General features: G+C 45.0%; 3 protein-coding genes across 3 annotated transcripts; 1 reads left to right on the top strand and 2 right to left on the bottom strand.

Moving 5' to 3' along the window:
• The first annotated feature begins 41 nt into the window (after positions 1–41).
• Positions 42–3,108, top strand: KBTBD13 (kelch repeat and BTB domain containing 13). Its single transcript, XM_042474742.1, has one exon. The coding sequence runs from the start codon at positions 162–164 to the stop codon at positions 1,521–1,523; it is 1,362 nt and encodes a 453-aa protein (XP_042330676.1). The 5' UTR covers positions 42–161; the 3' UTR covers positions 1,524–3,108.
• Positions 3,109–3,184: 76 nt separating this feature from the next.
• Positions 3,185–11,027, bottom strand: UBAP1L (ubiquitin associated protein 1 like). Its single transcript, XM_042472060.1, has 7 exons — positions 10,994–11,027; positions 10,655–10,724; positions 8,543–8,697; positions 7,520–8,308; positions 5,845–6,054; positions 5,190–5,291; positions 3,185–4,430 (listed from the first exon to the last, which is right to left on the bottom strand). Exons 3-7 carry the CDS (start codon positions 8,672–8,674, stop codon positions 4,296–4,298), a joined length of 1,368 nt encoding a protein of 455 aa, XP_042327994.1. The 5' UTR covers positions 8,675–8,697; positions 10,655–10,724; positions 10,994–11,027; the 3' UTR covers positions 3,185–4,295.
• A 110-nt stretch (positions 11,028–11,137) lies between these two features.
• On the bottom strand, positions 11,138–15,976 carry PDCD7 (programmed cell death 7). Its single transcript, XM_042472061.1, has 5 exons — positions 15,132–15,976; positions 14,254–14,392; positions 13,339–13,575; positions 12,636–12,723; positions 11,138–12,138 (listed from the first exon to the last, which is right to left on the bottom strand). The coding sequence occupies exons 1-5, from the start codon at positions 15,891–15,893 to the stop codon at positions 12,021–12,023; spliced, it is 1,344 nt and encodes a 447-aa protein (XP_042327995.1). The 5' UTR covers positions 15,894–15,976; the 3' UTR covers positions 11,138–12,020.
• Between the last annotated feature and the right edge of the window lie 112 nt (positions 15,977–16,088).

The following is a 16,088-nucleotide window of genomic DNA, read 5'->3' as shown; positions in this document are numbered from 1 at the left end:
ATATTGCAGAGTTTGCAGCTTCAGAAAGGCTCCAGCGGATGCAGAAAAGACACCATGCCGACACATCTCAAGGGTTTTCCATCCTGTGTAACACAGTTGTGGGCGATCTAAAGAGGAAGAAGAAGGGGTCCTGGTGACGGAAGGTCACCCTTGGCTGGGCCATGCAGTCGCAACGTGCCGAAAGAGTCGAGATCCATGTGGAAGAGGAATGTTTCTCGGTGGACAAGGGTCTCCTGGTGGAACATAGTGAATATTTCCGGGCTCTCTTCCAATCAGGCATGAGAGAGAGCACTCAGAAAGAGATCCAGATCCGAGATCTAAGCGCCATGGGGTTTTCTATCATGTTGAAGATCCTGGAGGGGGATTATCCTGTGCTGAGCTGTGAGGAGAACCTCAAGGCGGTGGAGTGTGCCTCCTTCCTACAGGTGAAAACCATGGCCAAGTACCTGATCTCATCCCTCAATTCGGACAACTGCATCATTCTCTACCAAGCTGCTGCCATTTTTGGCCTCCTGGACCTCTTCCACAGTGCGGCGCTATACATAAGAGATAGTTACACTGATCTGGAGGAGTATCTGGACTGCCTCTCTCCAGATCTTCTGGATTATGTCGAGTCCGTCATACCCAGCACTTTTGTGGCGGTGGGAGCTCACACACCCACGTTTGAGTTCTTGGAGGATCTCTCGCGGACCATCTGCTACCTGGATGAGGAGAACAATACCTGGAGGACCCTGTCCTGCTTGCCACTGACCGCCAGCACCTTCCTTGCTGGCATGACCACCCTGGACAACAAGATGTATATTGTGGGCGGTGTCTACGGATACAACAAGCAGGTGGTGGACCAAAGCTTTTGCTATGACCCAGAGACCAACAGCTGGAGCGAATTCCCCAGCCCTCAGCAGCTCCGCTACGATGTCACATTGACCGCCCAAGGGGACCACCTTTATGCCATTGGTGGGGAGTTTGAGAAGATCCCACTGAAATCCGTGGAGAAGTTCAATGTGTCCACCAACACTTGGAGCTTTGTCTCAGACCTGCCCCAGCCGGCCACTGCTGTCCCCTGCGCCCAAGCCATGGGACGCATCTTTGTTTGCTTGTGGAAGCCTCTAGATACCACCATCATCTATGAGTACGAGACTGAGAAGGATGAATGGATCCCTATCTCAACCCTCAACAGGTCTCAGAGCTATGGCCACTGCATGGTGGCTCACCGGGACAACCTCTACATCATGCGGAACGGGCCTTTCGACGACTTCTTGCGGTGTGTCATTGATTGCTACAACCTGACCACCATGCAATGGACCTCTTTGCCCGGGCAGTACATGAACAGTAAAGGAGCCCTCTTCACCGCCGTCATCAAAGGGGACACCGTTTACACGGTCAACAAGATGCTAACCCTGCTGTACACGGTGGAGGACAACGCGTGGAAGTTCAGAAAGGAGAGAGCCGGCTTTCCAAGGAGTGGTTCTTTACAGACCTTCCTCCTCAGGCTTCCAAGAACAGATCACAGCATTGCGACGTAGATCACATCTCTGCTTCTATGGATTGCTCAGAGCGCGACATCTCCTTTACCGTATCTGGATTCTGGATATTTCACTTTTCTTTTTTGGGGCCCTGGGGATTACAGTCAAATTGAACCCAAGATTGTGATATCAACCTTCTTTCAAATGAAGGCTCTTTGTACCTTTTAAGACAAAAGGATCTAGTTTTAGGGGTTATATTGGATGCTGCAGCAGAGGGGCATTCTCCTGCTCATGCCGCTGGCCTTGTGGTTTTGTGAGCCGAGCTCATTGGCAACATAACCCATTTGCTACAACCAGCATGCCCTTCGAATAGCCCAGTACTATTGAGGGGCAGCAGCTGAAGAAGACAGACCCATAGAGAACTGTATTGGCAAAAGGTATCCCCAAAGGTAATCAAGTCCAACCCTTTGCCAATATAGGAATCCCCAGTTGGTAGCCCCCAGTCCCCAGTAGGTAGTCATCCATCCTTTTCAAAATCTCCTACAGAGAGAGTTCAACACTTAACCATTGTTTCCCTGTCAAACAATTCTTACTGTAAGGAAGATCTTCCTAATACTAACTGAAAGCTAATGCTGGCCAGGAGATTTGAGTAAGGCATGGAAACCCATGGAGTGACCTTTGGCATGTCACACTCTCTCAGCCTCTGAGGAAGACAAGGCTAAACCTCTTCTGAACAAATCTGGCTGACAAAACCACATGATGGAGTCACCATAAGTCAGAATTGACCTGAAGGTACATAAAGGCAGTATAGAAGAAGACAGGTATCGAGTAGGAGATGCTTATTCTAGTGGTCATACCTCCAGAAGGAGAATCACACAGCCTTCCAGATGCTTTTGGATAGCAAGCCCCAACATCCCTTACCAGCATAATTGTAAAGTGAGGAAGGATGGGATTTACAGTCCAGCAGCATCTGGGCCTAATGATACCCAGCCCTGGTTTAGGTTCACCCATGGATGAACAGAGAAAGTTAAGTTCCCCTTCTTTCTCCATGTTGATGTTAATGCAGGGGATTCTTTTATTTTGAGTCATATCTTCTTAAAGATGCTGGGGATGTATTTTGGAGATGCAAAGTTTGAGTCCTGCCATAGAGTCCTGGGCATTCCCTGCCTCCTTTACTGAAGGTTAAAAAGGATTATGTGGACTCTAATTCTGAACACTGAGTCCTCCTGGCATTAATGTACACAATTTTTAGGGGAGGGAATATTTAAAGCCATTCAACCTTAACCACAAAGGCTGCAATTAAACATACAAACTGAATGCATTTTGATCATGTATATATATTTTTTCTTCCCAAAAATGACCCACAAGTTAAGCAAAGTGCAAGTCCTGTTGCACTGAACGGAACTTAAACCTACTTAAGTTATTGAAGTCATATTGGGTTTTTTTTTTGGGGGGGGGGGGAGAAATACTTCCCCATACAATATGTTTGGGGTCACCTCCTTGTATTATTACCTCTTGTTAACAGCTTCAATGATGTGAATGTCTGTTCATAGGTTTTATATTCCCAGTAATGCTATTTGAGTCAGGCTATAAATAGTCCCTCACCAGGGAATTTGTGGCTCCATAATAAACATGGACTGACTCAGATCCTGGGCTAAGCATGAAAAAGCATTTCTTTTTTTGCATTAAAACAATTCTGAATTCATTCCAGATGGTGCTGTTTTAATGAGCAAAGTTAATTCTCCCCAGCCTCAAATGAAACTGCAAAAAACACAAGCCCTGCTTTTTCCAAATCTACTTCTATACTCATGTATAGAAGTCATTATATCAGAGAGGAGAAATAACAGATCAAGAATGATCAAATTACAATTACTGAAGCCTTAACTTTATTTCTCTTTCACTTCTATGCTGCATTTCTCCAAGACTGCAGAACACTAAAAGATAAAGCAAAGCAAATGAAATCTCTCTCGCCTTCGAACTAATACTGCCTGTCTGTTTATTAAATGCCAGCCACTGAAGACCGTAATTGTTTAAAGACGTTCCCATGATAGAACCTGAACACAGGCAGGTTTTTTTAGGATTTTGAAGGAAATGTCATATCATTTCAGAGCTTGCAAAATAAAAGCTTCCATTGGTCACCAGACGGAAGAAACAAACCCATTTGAATACCATATATACAGTACACTATGTCCAGGAACATATATGAGCCTCAACGGAGGTTGTTAAAGTTAAAATACATCAGAGCACTGCCTGAAAAAGATTGCAACGTTAAAATAATAACCTTATGCTACAAATGCATCTTGAAAGTGGACTACTTAATCTGGTTCTGTTTTCAGGGTGTGCCAATTTGTGTGCAGACAGATGCAACACCGCAGACTGCAAAATATGGATTCATGTTATATCCTACAGCTTTCTACTAGGTTTGAGTCAAGCCAAGGCTGTAATGCAACCAGAACCGATTTGCACAATGACTCTACTTCTGTCAATGTTTGCTGCCACAATAAGTGGGGATGGTAACTAATTTATATGCTGCTTTTAAGAAAAGGTAGAAAAATCCACCCAGACAGGTATCCCAGTGTTCATGAAATAGCATTTCCATGTTCAGAGACATTATACTTCATAGTGTCTGGCCATCAGTGCCTTGTTCATGTACTTCCCAGTGGCAACCAGTTGGACGTCACTGGAAACCATGTGCTGGATTAGATAGAGTTTTGCTGGTCCAGAAAAGTTTTTAGTTGGAACTTGGAAGTAGGACCCCAAAAGCTGCACATGTGCCTCCAGCTAGTTCTTAGAACTGGCAAAAAGGTTGCTTGCTACAGAGAAAAGCGAGGTTTATTGGGTTCGCGTCATGAGCTCTTCAAGGGCCAGGTCTCTGTGGTTCTCACACAGCAGGAGGACTTCTTTGATGTCGGCTTGTTGGAAGCCCATGTCGTTGAACTGCACCAGGAGGTGAAGAAACTCCGTGGCCTGAAATTCAAAGGAAGCAGAGGTAAAACAAACACCCGCCTACACACAACACTCTCAGTGACCCACAAGAACACACAGATCAGAAACCTGTTGGTATCATAGGGGTTATTCAGACAGTGTAAATAATCCTGGTAGAACCTGGGTCGAATCTGTGTTGTTCACATGAATTGTGAATGCTACTGATCAAGGTCTTTGAGGGAGGGGGCTGCCAAACACCCTCCAAAACCTGGGATAACTGAACTCATGGTTTGCTTTGCTTAAGATTTACATTGTCAGCTATGTGAATAACCAATGCGGACAGAGCCGGGATAAATCTTTGCATGTCTTGAACATGTTTTGAATACATCTGCATCATTGACTCTGTCTTTGCAGTGCTAACCTGTGTGAGCAACCGAACGCACAGAAATGCAGTTCCAATAAAAAAACAGTATAAACAATGAATTGGGAATGCATGAATGAGAATATTTGCATGGTTGCACTGCAAAACAAAATGTGTGAATAACCCCTCAGATGTATCTAAGTTCCTCTATGGATACGATGGGACTTTTTTTGTCCACATTCGGTTCATGTTTGTGGAAGCAGAGTTGCACATGCGGTCCCATTGTGCATGTAGATGTGCAATTGGTTAGTCATCCAGTTTTCCCATTATGGGGTTTTATGAATTGGCATTGACCTTTCCCCCCTCTCCCTCCATCCTGATTATATCACATAGAAAGCAAAGACATTCAGTAATGTCTTCTCAGACAGTTGGGTCCTCACCTTCTTCTCAGAGTTCTGGAACATTTCCATGGCTTCCTCCACCTGCGCCTCTTCATAACCTTGTATCAGAAGTTTGTCGCAGGCACTGAGGTAGCTGAGAAACTGTCATGGGGAAGCAGAAGAGGGAGGATGGAGTTAGTTAACACAACGTGTTTCCATCAAGATTCATGGTCATGAACCATGCCACCCACTCTCCATTAGCCTACATAAAATCCAAACTACTGGGAGTAAGAGTAAATTCTACTACTGGGAGCTGTTGGTCACAGCAAACAGACTGAGACAATTCACACAAATCAGCAAGAAATTCCAAGGCAAATCAGTGGGAGAGTTGGTTGTCAGACTCAAGATTGCATTTGGAAGTTAGGTTCAAAAATCCTCATTCAGCAATGAAGCTTGTTGGGTGACCTTCAAGCCATCATCTTATGGCCTAACACCCCTCACAGGGCTGTTGGGTGGGCAACCATGGGAAAGGAGAACCATTCATGAAATAAAGGACTCCTCAAAAGAGATAAATCAAGAGATTTATCTTTTAAAATTCTCTCTTCTTCCCTGTTCCCTTTGGAAGAGAGAGGACAAATTTGGAGGCTTCAGAATTCAAGTGTGCACTTGGACATTCTTCCTGATATAGAGGGGAAGGGTTTCTTCCTCTACTGACCTGCCCCAAGCTTTGTTTCCCGGTCTTTTGGAGCGCAAGGATCGCCCGGCGTATGGGGTAGCCCAAGGCTAAAACTGGCTCAATGAGGTCACGCTCTTCTTGGCTGAGGGCCGAAAGCAAGTCTGTTGTTGAATCCAGATTAGCTTTGTGGGAACCAAGCGGTCGTTGGATGCCAGGCAGAGGCGGCAGGCAAGAATAAGGGCTCAGGGACTGGGAAAATCAATAAAAAGAAAGAGGGTGCATAATGCTGGTTAATGGGCAAGCCTCACTGCAAGAAGGCTGGTATTTTCACATCCAAAAAACAGACCCAGGGGGTAGCTATGTTGGCCAAACAGCAAAGTACATGATCATGCAAAATCCACAGAACAGTGATAGCAACTAAAATGCACATTATACATGTTGCAAGACGCCAGTGGAGCTGCGAAAGCTTGCCACATGTATAATCTGCATTTTGCTTAGTCCAAAAAAGGCATCACTGTTTTGTGGATTTTGGATGATGTTTATACTTTGCAAGAAGGCTGGTACTTCAAGAGAATTATATAGTAATGCATGCAGGAATGGTGGACACTGAAAAGCAATGCTTCTCATCCTTGCCTCGGCAAAATTAATTGAGACAAGACTGCAGGACATGCCAAGAAAGTCCCCTTACATGGAACTATTTCCCATTTGGTTTTCTGACTTTCCTCCTCTTCCAACATCCTGTTTTTAAATCTCTTTCTGAGGCATTAATTAAAAAATGGGGTGACCCTTGCTTGGAACAGAATGCCTCCAACCTTTATTATGTTTCCAGGGTGATGACAAAGGATGAGATAACAAAAACAACAATAAGAACAACAACAACAACAGGGACTGGGAACATGCACATTTAAAAAAGAAGAAGAAGCACAATTTAATATTAAAAATAAACAAGTTAAAGCAGACTCATATTACTGTTGTTATGGGATATGTTTGATGCGTAGCTGATATGTTTCCTTCTGTGTAGTCTTTTAAACGGGGAGATGCACTTGAGTGATTTTTCCCTCTCCTTGGATTCAACTTTGGCTCAAACATAAGTTTTGAGACACTCTATTTTAATTTTTTAATCATATATTTTTATGATTGAAGTTGGTTTTCTCATTTGCAGATCAGGCCGAGAGCCAAAGAGTGCGAGACCAAAAATACCAGCATATTCTAGGTCTAGTTTGGTGCTCCAGATGTTTTGGACTTCCCGATTGTTGGCCAAACTGGCTAAGACCTCTGGGAATTGAAGCCCAAAACACCCGGAGGATCAAAGTTTGGGAAACACTAGGTGAAAGCTCTTATTACTAAACCTTGGTTTCAAACTTTAAAAATGGGAGGGCAGGAAAAGCTTTAGGAAAGCTAAAGCTGCATCCACACTGGAGAAATAATCCAGTTTGACCCTGCTTTTACTGCCATGGCTCAGTGCTATGGCATTCTTGGAATTGTAATTGGATTCAGCACCAGTATTTCTCCAGTGTGGATGGACTCTCAGAAACCACCAATGGATAGCATCACAGGGAAGGAGGAATGCACATCTGGGGAAATCCAGAGGCCACACTGGAGCCTTAGGAGGACCAGGTTTTGACTGCATCTCTCTTTTTGCACACAAGTCTGAAATCTTGTAATTGTGAAAAGAGGAAAAAATAGAGAAAACAAAAGAAAAGTTGCTCCTTACCGGGATTGTAGGCTTGTGCTTTTGGACCGGAGGGACCACCCCTGCAGCGGTCAGTGGCCTTGGGCTACAACATGGAGTAGATGGTGGCGTGGGAGTTAGAGTCCCCATCCGGGATAGATCCGAGGAAGGTCCATATCTCAGATTTCGGCTGCTCCGGGAGCGTTGATGGAGAGAGAAAGCTCTGGAGGCCAAGGTGGATTCTGTTGAGGTTCGGTTCAGAGGGTGCATGAAAGCAGCCAACTTTTTCTTGGCTCCTTCCAACTCATTCTTCATGCTTCTGAACAAAAACATGGACTGCCGCTGTTTGAGCAGAGGTGGCTTTGGACAGTCGCTCTCCACTGGGGTGGACAGTGGCCCCGGGGAAGTCTTTGGTCTACCCTGGGGAAGACTTAGGAATCGAGGCAAGGTGTTGGGAATGGGATTGGCGTCATCAGACGGAGGTCTTTCTTCTCCATCGCTTTCAGCGGAGGTGGTTGAGGAAGGCTCCTCGTCTTCTGAGCATTCCTCAGGATGGAAGTCCTCATCCACCTGGTCAGTCGACTGGTTTTGGTTCCTAAATGTCTCAGCTGCAGTGACCAGCCTCACACATCTCCGGACTGGTGCCATACCTTTGACTTTGTTGCCAGGTGCTTTGTCACCATCAGACAGGTTTTCTTTGGAGTCCACCAGCAGCAACCAACAAGGAGGAGCTGTTGGGACAATGTCAGTGGTCACTTGATACCAGCGAATGCCTTCCCGAGAGGCAGAATCTATCCAATAGAGCACTTTCTTCTCCAAAGAAAAATCATGCTGTTGGAATAAAAGAAAGACAGTTAGTATCCCCCTTAGCCTAGCTAAGCAGATATGGAAGACCAGGAACCTATAGTCTAACTATTTTACAACCAGACATACCACAAGATGAAAGCAGGAGGTGTGTATGTGAAGATGGAAATAGGTGCACAAGGAGTAATATGGGCAAAACAATATTATTGTTGTTATTACTATGACTGCTGTAATACCAACATATGAAAGAAAGCAACTTACCATTGTGCACATGAGAATATCAGAACAGTTGGGCATCTCGAACTCAGGCGCATGCACAAAGTTTTCCTCTCCCATGGAAGCATCTACAAAGCTTATGGTCATTTTGAAAGGGACGTCTTCCAGGAAATTCATGGTTCTGCTTGTTATATAGGACTCTAATAATAAATAAATATATAAGAAGAGGTTGATTTGATGAGTTTTTAATTTTTTAATTTGGTGTCTTCTGAACAGTTTTGGCTGTGATTTGAGCATTGGACTATGACTCTGGAGACCGGGCTTTAAATCTTAGCTTAGCCATGTAAACCCACTGGGTGACACTGGAGGAAAGTCACACTCTCTCAGCCTCAGAGAAAGCAAAGGGAAACCTCCTCTGAACAAATCTGTCCAAGAAAGTCTTGGCTGAAAAGTGTTGAAAAGACAAAACAGTTTGACAATAATTTGTTGTTGTTGTGTGTCTTTAAGTTGTTCCCGACTTATGGCAACCCTATCAGGGGGTTTTCTTGGCATGTTTTCGAAGAGGTTTGGCAGGTTTCTGCAGAAGGGGGGTCTGCCATTACATTCCTCTGAGGCTGAGAAAGTGTGACTTGCCCAGGGTCGCCCAGTGGGTTTCACGGCTGAGCTGGGATTTGAACCCTGGTCTCCAGAGTTATAGGTCCAAAACACACCACAGGAATAATCCAGTCTGAGACTGCTTTAACTGCCCGGGCTCAGTGCTAGGGAATCCTGGGAACTGTAGTTTATAGTGGCACCAGAGCTCTCTGTCTCGCAAAATTACATTTCCTAGCATTCCCTAGCATTGAGCCAGGGCAGTTAAAGCGGTCTCAAACTGGAGTTTGTTTTGGACCACAGTCCAATGCTAAAACCACTATGCCATGCTGACTCCATTATCTGTATAATACATATATTAATTGTATATTATCTCTATAACCCACTACAAAAATTATCCAAATCAATGCTAGCAAAACAAATGGGAAGGGGCATAATAGTTAGGCCTTATGTTTAATTAGGATTCCCAGAGATATTTCCCCCACAAATGCAACTGGATTAAAGTGTTCATAACGTCAGCAATGGTGTTCTTGACGGAAGAAGGCTAATGCCAAGATTGGCTCTCCTGGTGCTATATAAAGGGGAAGGCAGATAGATAGGAACCGGCTTTAGTGTCCGGCACGTGGACCTCCAGTAATACCTTCCGCATGCCGTGCTTTTTTGGGACCTTGCCAAGGATCAGGTCATCTGCTGCTATGAGGTGAAAGACACTTCTCCCACGCGAGATAAGACATACACAACAGTTGTGATACGTGTGTAGAGGGGGGAGTGAGAAGACCGGGCAGAAGCAAGCTATAAACACTGAAGCATACTTAAACCAAAAAGAACAACCACAAATTCAATCTAGACAACTAGGAAATAGAAATAAAGGATCCCCATATCTAGGGTCAAACATTGACCAGAATGGAGACTGCAGTCAAGGAATCAGAAGAAGACTACAAATAGGAAGGGCAGCTATGAAAGAACTGGAAAAGATACTGAAGAGCAAAGGCATACAACTGAGCACTAAAGTCAGAATCGTTCAGCCATCATGTTCCCAATTACTATGTACAGATGCGAGAGTTGGACCAACACTGCTCCCCGACACAAAGAACTGACAGCTACAAAAAGGCAATACCTACCACAACAGTTAAGAACACTATTGAGAAATTAGGTGTAATAGAGTCAGCATTCTGTATCCGCAGATTCTTTATTGGCAGATTCACTACAGCTTGACAATATTCAGACACATAAATCCCAAAGAGCAAACCTTCATTTTGCCACTTTATACAAGGGACAGCATTTTACTATGCCCTCGTATTTCTTAGGACTTCAGTATCCCTGGGTTTTGGTATCCACAGTGGGTCCTGGAACCAAACCCCAGCAGATACCAAGGACCCACTGTTTATGTTGTAGCTCTTATCTAAATATGAGTTCTGCAAAAGTGAATGCTTCAGTGACACATTGCTATTTAGTACACGTAAATGACACATTACCATTTAGTACACCTAAAAAGTGAACACTTTAAAGACACAATACATTTAGCACACATGATTACATACAGATCCTATGCAACATTAAGCTTACCTTAGAAAGGAATCATCCAGCTACTTGTTGGGCAGAAGTCTGGAGGATCTTGCTGGCTGTCTTGTCTATACTAGGATTTTAAAGTGTTTACACAAGATGTCAGGTAAGCGCCTGGCTCAGTTTTCTAAAGCTGATTATCAGGGCTTCTTGAGAGGTTAAGCTTGTATTACCTCCAAGAGAATATGACGCTCAACTACGTATGCTAAAGAAGCCATTTTTATCAATGGGCTTGCTGTCTTAAATGTAATGCAATGGAGTTCCTACAGAACGTACGTGGGCTATTCTGTTCAGTTACTATAAAAAGCCTGGGGTGGAGGGAGAATACTTTTTAGGTTTTACCTATAGGTTTGCAAAGTAAAGATTTCCTATTAGTATTCATCACTGTTTCTGTAAGTAAGGCATCATCACAACTCCCAAAGCTTCCACCACCTTTTAAAAATGGGTACAAAATCATTAAGAAAAGTAAAGTCCAAAACGACTCAACCATGTGAAATGTTCTTTTATTTATTTTTAAATACAAAATGTTAAACAGCAGAACGTGAGAATTAAATAAAACCACGAACAACTGATATGTTTTTGACATTACAAAACTTTTGTTTCAAAGGAGAAAATGGTATTTGTAACGAGTATTTCAAGTAAACAGGTCTAGCTGTTGCTATGTAAGAGTGACACTCGAGCATTTGACAAAAGCTTTTTCATTTAACACCAGCCTAAACTTTGGCAATGGATATGAACTTTTAAACTGACACAGATATCGTCAGCTACTACCTCTTCTCAAATACTTTGCTGAGCATTTTACATATGTTACTGTGAAGTATTTAAGTGGAATTTGCACCCACAAAATGGCAATACTGCTATTAATTCTAAATTTACTCTAATTTACTGCTTTGTCTTTTAAAAGCACTAAACCAAACTTGGAAGGAGGTGACAATTACTTACGTCTCTCATTTAATTCACTATACATAACGCCAAGGTAACTGCAGAGGACTTAATTGTTTTTAAATAGTGTCCAACCCTGATACTCCCCACAAAAAAAAAACTCTCCCATCCTACAGCTGTAACTTGAAAACTTGGATATAGTTCCAAAGAGCTCACTTGCAGTCTTTGGTGTTGTTTAAAAATCTCTGATTTCCCATGCCATAAACTCAATGCTTCTGAGGAAAGATATCTTATTGTTAAAGTGCACAGCTGCACTACAGACAATAACATACCTCTAGTGGCATACCATTTATGATGAATGAGAAATTAAAACATGAGAAGATCTGAGACAGGTCTCTCTGGCGCTTTTAACAATCAGCACCACACTTCTGCATTTGATCGCTCATGAGCTGCTATTGTTTTGCATTCCAGTGGGACTTCAAAGACATCATCTTACAGCTGTGGCCCAGATATCATTTGAAGGTGGAGTGGGAAGGACCCATCCTGGTGCGATACAATGTCCTTCTGGGTGATCTGCAGGCACCAAGTACCGATCCCATTCATGCCTTGAACAGAAAAGCAACAGGCAACATATTTAGCATCACGTTCAGTCCTTGTCTGAAGGTTTTATCCTGAAAACTCAAGTTTTGAACTACAAGGTATGCAAGGAATCCTGGTATTCAGGCGTTTGGTTGGAGGCAGAGAGCAACGTACTGTGGACATATCTGTAGGAAAACAGTACTTACTTTTCTTCTACTTTACAGAAAAGAAAGCAAATGTGAGATTAAATAGGTGAGGAAGAAAGACTCACCAAAGCATTCCCTTGACCTTAGTGATTCCAACAAAAGGTTCTACTGCCATTAATAAATAGTTTTGCTATCTGCAAGCTGTTCCCAGTCAGAAAACTAGCTGTTCTAATACGTTTCTAATCAGAATGCATCTTGCATAATTAAGCGAAGGCAACTGAAGGTAGGGAAGAGGTTTCAAAATGTGGAATTACTGCTACATAAAAGCACAAAACCTTCCAAACTGTTTTACTTACTGTAATGAGGCTCACTCTTACCTGATCTGGATGAGAGCTGGCACAGAATATTCAGCTTGCAAATAATACTGGGTAAAGGGTTCCAAAATGTGAGCAAGGGGAAATTCATCTGCAAAACACAGGCAGTAATTAAGAACACACATCCAGATACAGAAACAGGAGGCAGTATTTCTTAAATGTCATCCCAGAAGTTGAAGTCATAAGTTATTTGCTATGAGTATTCTCAACCCTACTTTTAAACAGAGTTACTAAAGAGTTGTGACTGGAGATCAAGGAGATAAAGGAAATAAATGAAAATACTGAGAGGAAGTGGAGTGGGGAAGAACAGTTCTTATCATTTGTATCTTAGGCCCCATACAGACAGGCCAAAGTGCTTTAGGTCACTTTGGAGGTATGCTGTTTAAATGATGCATGCGTACTAAGAGTCCAGAAGCCGCGCCAAAGCCATGATCCAGTCCTAAGGACTAGAGTGCAGCTTTGACACAACTTCTGGACTCTTATTACACATGCATCATTTAAACAGCATACCTCCAAAGTGACCCAAAACAGCTTTATTTTGGCCTGTCTGTACAGGGCCTAAGTATCTTTGCAATTCAAATAAAAAAGCTTTACATATACTCATAATAGGGGTTCCTAATTAAAGCAGAATTAATAACCCTGCATTCCAAATGTACCGTCATCTATCCCTGTCCCCCAAAACCTTCATCAAAGTGCTGAAAACTACCTGGCTCTCCAAACAGCTTGGAGTCCATCTCCCGCTTCTGCTGCAGGAGCTTCTCCCTTTCCTTCCTTTGCTTCCTCTCCAGGTCTCTCTTCCTCTCCTCCTCCTGCTCCCCTTCCAGCATCACACGCAAAGCACGCTCTTCCGCTTCATAGAGTTCGGTGCGCTTTTTGATTAAGGCCCTTAAGCTCTGGACCTCGTTTTCAAAGGCCTCATCTGCAGAAGGAGGCGGACAAACACCTGTAGCCAAAAATAAACACAATGAAAGAAAACAAAGTAAATTTACCCATTGCTCCCGAATCCCAATGTCATGAGTAGCCTTTATTTCTAACATTCTTTTCAGTTCTGAGAAGCCTCTTGGTTCTTTCCATAAAGTATTTAAATATATGCACATACGGTATAACAATCTTAGGCACATGACAGCCTCTCAGCCTCAGGGGAAGCCAATGGCAAACCTCCTCTGAACAAATCTTGCCAAGAAAACCCATGATAGGTTCACCTTAAGGTTGTCACAAGTTGAAAACAACTTGAAGGCACACAACAACAAATGTAACCAGAGTGCAAGCATCCCTCAAAACATAAAAAACATTTTGCTAGATGGCATCCCTTCACATTGAAAGCCGTGTATAATGCGGGCGCACTGTACTTGCAACGGGGGTTCAAAACACACTACAGAAATAATTCAGTTTGAGACTGCTTTAACTGCCCTGGCTCAGTGCTAGAGGATTCTGGGAACTGTAGTTTATTGTGACACCAGAGCTCTCTGACAGAGAAGGCTAAAACTACAAAACTACAGTTCCCAGAATTTCCTAGCACTGAGCCAAGACAGTTAAAGTGGTCTCAAACTGGATTATTTCTGCAGTGTGTTTTGATCACAGGTGGCCATGATTCCTTGGTCCAGAGCTAATCTCAGTTTACCTTTCCTCCCTGCTGCTTCTTTCCTGAGCTTCCTAAGCTTTTCCAAGCCGCGCAGGATCTCCGCCATGCGCTTCGTGTCCGCTTGCTTCTTCCTGACTTCGGATAAGACGCTGTCCGCGGCGGCTTTAAGCTCCTTTTCCTAAATGAAGGAAAGTGAGACGTACGAAAGTCAGGGATACAAAACCGAGAGCTCTGCCAAGAGTCAAAGCTGCAAATATGGAGGGATGAGTGTGTGTGTATGTATGTATGTGTACTCTGTATGTGTGTGTGTGTGTGTGTGTGTGTGTATATATATATATATATGTCTCACTCATCCCTTTATACTTGTGGCTTTGATTATTCATTTAATATGTCCCCTCTCTTAGTATCTAGGTCCTCCAGTGCAACTCTATGGTCAACTTTAACTAAAAGTTGCCCTGAAAGACCTAGAGATTCCTAGAGAGAAGACTCTACCAGACTTTGGTTGATATGTTCAGTTGACTAATCAATACACTTGTTGTTGTTACTAGGCCTTTGTAGCTCCTCCAGCGCAGTCCTATGGTCAGTGTCTGTCAGATGTCGACCATAGAGTTGCCCTGGAGGACCCAGAGATTCCTAGAGAGGCGTCCTCTCAGGTCAAAGCATGGTGTTTTTGTTAAGGGTGGTCTGTCCATATTGACAACGGGGGTCTTGTGCCCCTAACCCTTGGGAATATGGAGGGACGAGTGTATTTTCTTTCTCCCAATATAGGGGCTCAAGTCCCAGCATCCGGGTGCCACAGGGTTTGTGGGGATGCTGGGTCTTGTAGTACACTCTGATTTCCCGATGCTTCCAAAAGCAGCTCGGGGCAGAGCTTTGTGTTCGGGGCCCTTTCAGAGGGAGAGCCAGGGCCTTCGCACCCGGTGCCGGTCCTCGACCTCCTGGGCCCGCCTGGCCCTCCATCGCTCGATGCGGGCCTCCTCCTCGGCCACGCGGGCCTCCTCTTCTTGCCGGGCCGCCCGGGCTTCCTGCCTCCTCCGCCGGCGCCTCAGCCTCTTCTGGCGGCTCTTCTCCAGCCGACGACGGAGCTGCGCTAAAGGAGGAGAAGGAGAAGTCTCCCGCAAAGGAGCCACTGTCCTCCGCAGCTCCGCCATCCCCGCCTCGGCCTCGGCCACCTCCCCGGCCTCGGCCTCGTCGTCCCTCCGCCGCCAGGCTCCGCAAAGCGAAGCCACACGGGCCACCAGCCGAAGCGCCTCGGAGGCCAGGAGCCCGGCTTCGTTGGGGCCGAAGCGGAGGGGGGCTGGCGGGGCTGGCTTCGGAGGAGAAGCGCGGCGCTGGGCCACGAAGCGGCGGAGCCATGCCTCGTCCTCGCTGCTGCTGCTGTCGCCGCTTCCCCTCGGGCCGCTACTCGAGGCCGAGGCTTCAGGCCTCCATTGGAAAGGAGGAGGCCGCCGCTCCTGCTGCCACGGAGGAGGGCCGGGGAGCTGAGGCGGGAATGGAGGCCGAGGAGGCGGATAAGAGGGAGAACCGAGGCCTGGGAATGGAGGGAAGGCCGGGGAAGGAGGGAACGCCTGAGGGGGCACCGGAGGAGGAGGCGGCGGCCCTTGGAAGTGTCCCCGCGGGAAGCAGGGCAGCTGAGGCGGCCCCGAGAAGCGAAAGGGCGGCGGCGGTTGCTGGGACATACTCCTGGCAGGAAAGGCCTCGCAGCTGAGGCCTAGGCCTCGATTTCTTCCCCTCAGACTGCTGCACTTCCGGTTTTGTTCCGAAACTGACAGCGCCCCCTAGTGCTTTGGAGGAGAAACCGCGTCGCTGCTGTGTTTCTTGGTTGCGAGGATTGTTTTTAGGACTTTTTTTTTTTTAGGACCCACAATTCCCGG

The sequence above is a fragment of the Sceloporus undulatus genome, chromosome 6, assembly GCF_019175285.1.
Source record: "Sceloporus undulatus isolate JIND9_A2432 ecotype Alabama chromosome 6, SceUnd_v1.1, whole genome shotgun sequence".
In the NCBI taxonomy this organism is placed as follows: Eukaryota; Metazoa; Chordata; class Lepidosauria; order Squamata; family Phrynosomatidae; genus Sceloporus; species Sceloporus undulatus.
Note: the sequence above shows the minus strand (reverse complement) of the source record. Positions and strands in the feature narration are given on the sequence as shown.

What these genes read in the sequence shown, in the direction of transcription:
- KBTBD13 (XM_042474742.1), top strand. Translation starts at nt 162, where the DNA reads ATGCAGTCGCAACGTGCCGAAAGAGTCGAGATCCATGTGGAAGAGGAA.
- UBAP1L (XM_042472060.1), bottom strand. Translation starts at nt 8,674, where the DNA reads ATGAATTTCCTGGAAGACGTCCCTTTCAAAATGACCATAAGCTTTGTA. An exon ending in AGCACAAGCCTACAATCCCG is followed by an intron (nt 6,055 to 7,519) that starts GTAAGGAGCAAC and finishes TGATTTTCCCAG; the next exon opens with TCCCTGAGCCCTTATTCTTG. An exon ending in GGAAACAAAGCTTGGGGCAG is followed by an intron (nt 5,292 to 5,844) that starts GTCAGTAGAGGA and finishes TCCCCATGACAG; the next exon opens with TTTCTCAGCTACCTCAGTGC.
- PDCD7 (XM_042472061.1), bottom strand. Translation starts at nt 15,893, where the DNA reads ATGTCCCAGCAACCGCCGCCGCCCTTTCGCTTCTCGGGGCCGCCTCAG. An exon ending in AGGTCGAGGACCGGCACCGG is followed by an intron (nt 14,393 to 15,131) that starts GTGCGAAGGCCC and finishes TCCTTCATTTAG; the next exon opens with GAAAAGGAGCTTAAAGCCGC. An exon ending in CCAGCTCTCATCCAGATCAG is followed by an intron (nt 12,139 to 12,635) that starts GTAAGAGTGAGC and finishes TTTCTGTTCAAG; the next exon opens with GCATGAATGGGATCGGTACT.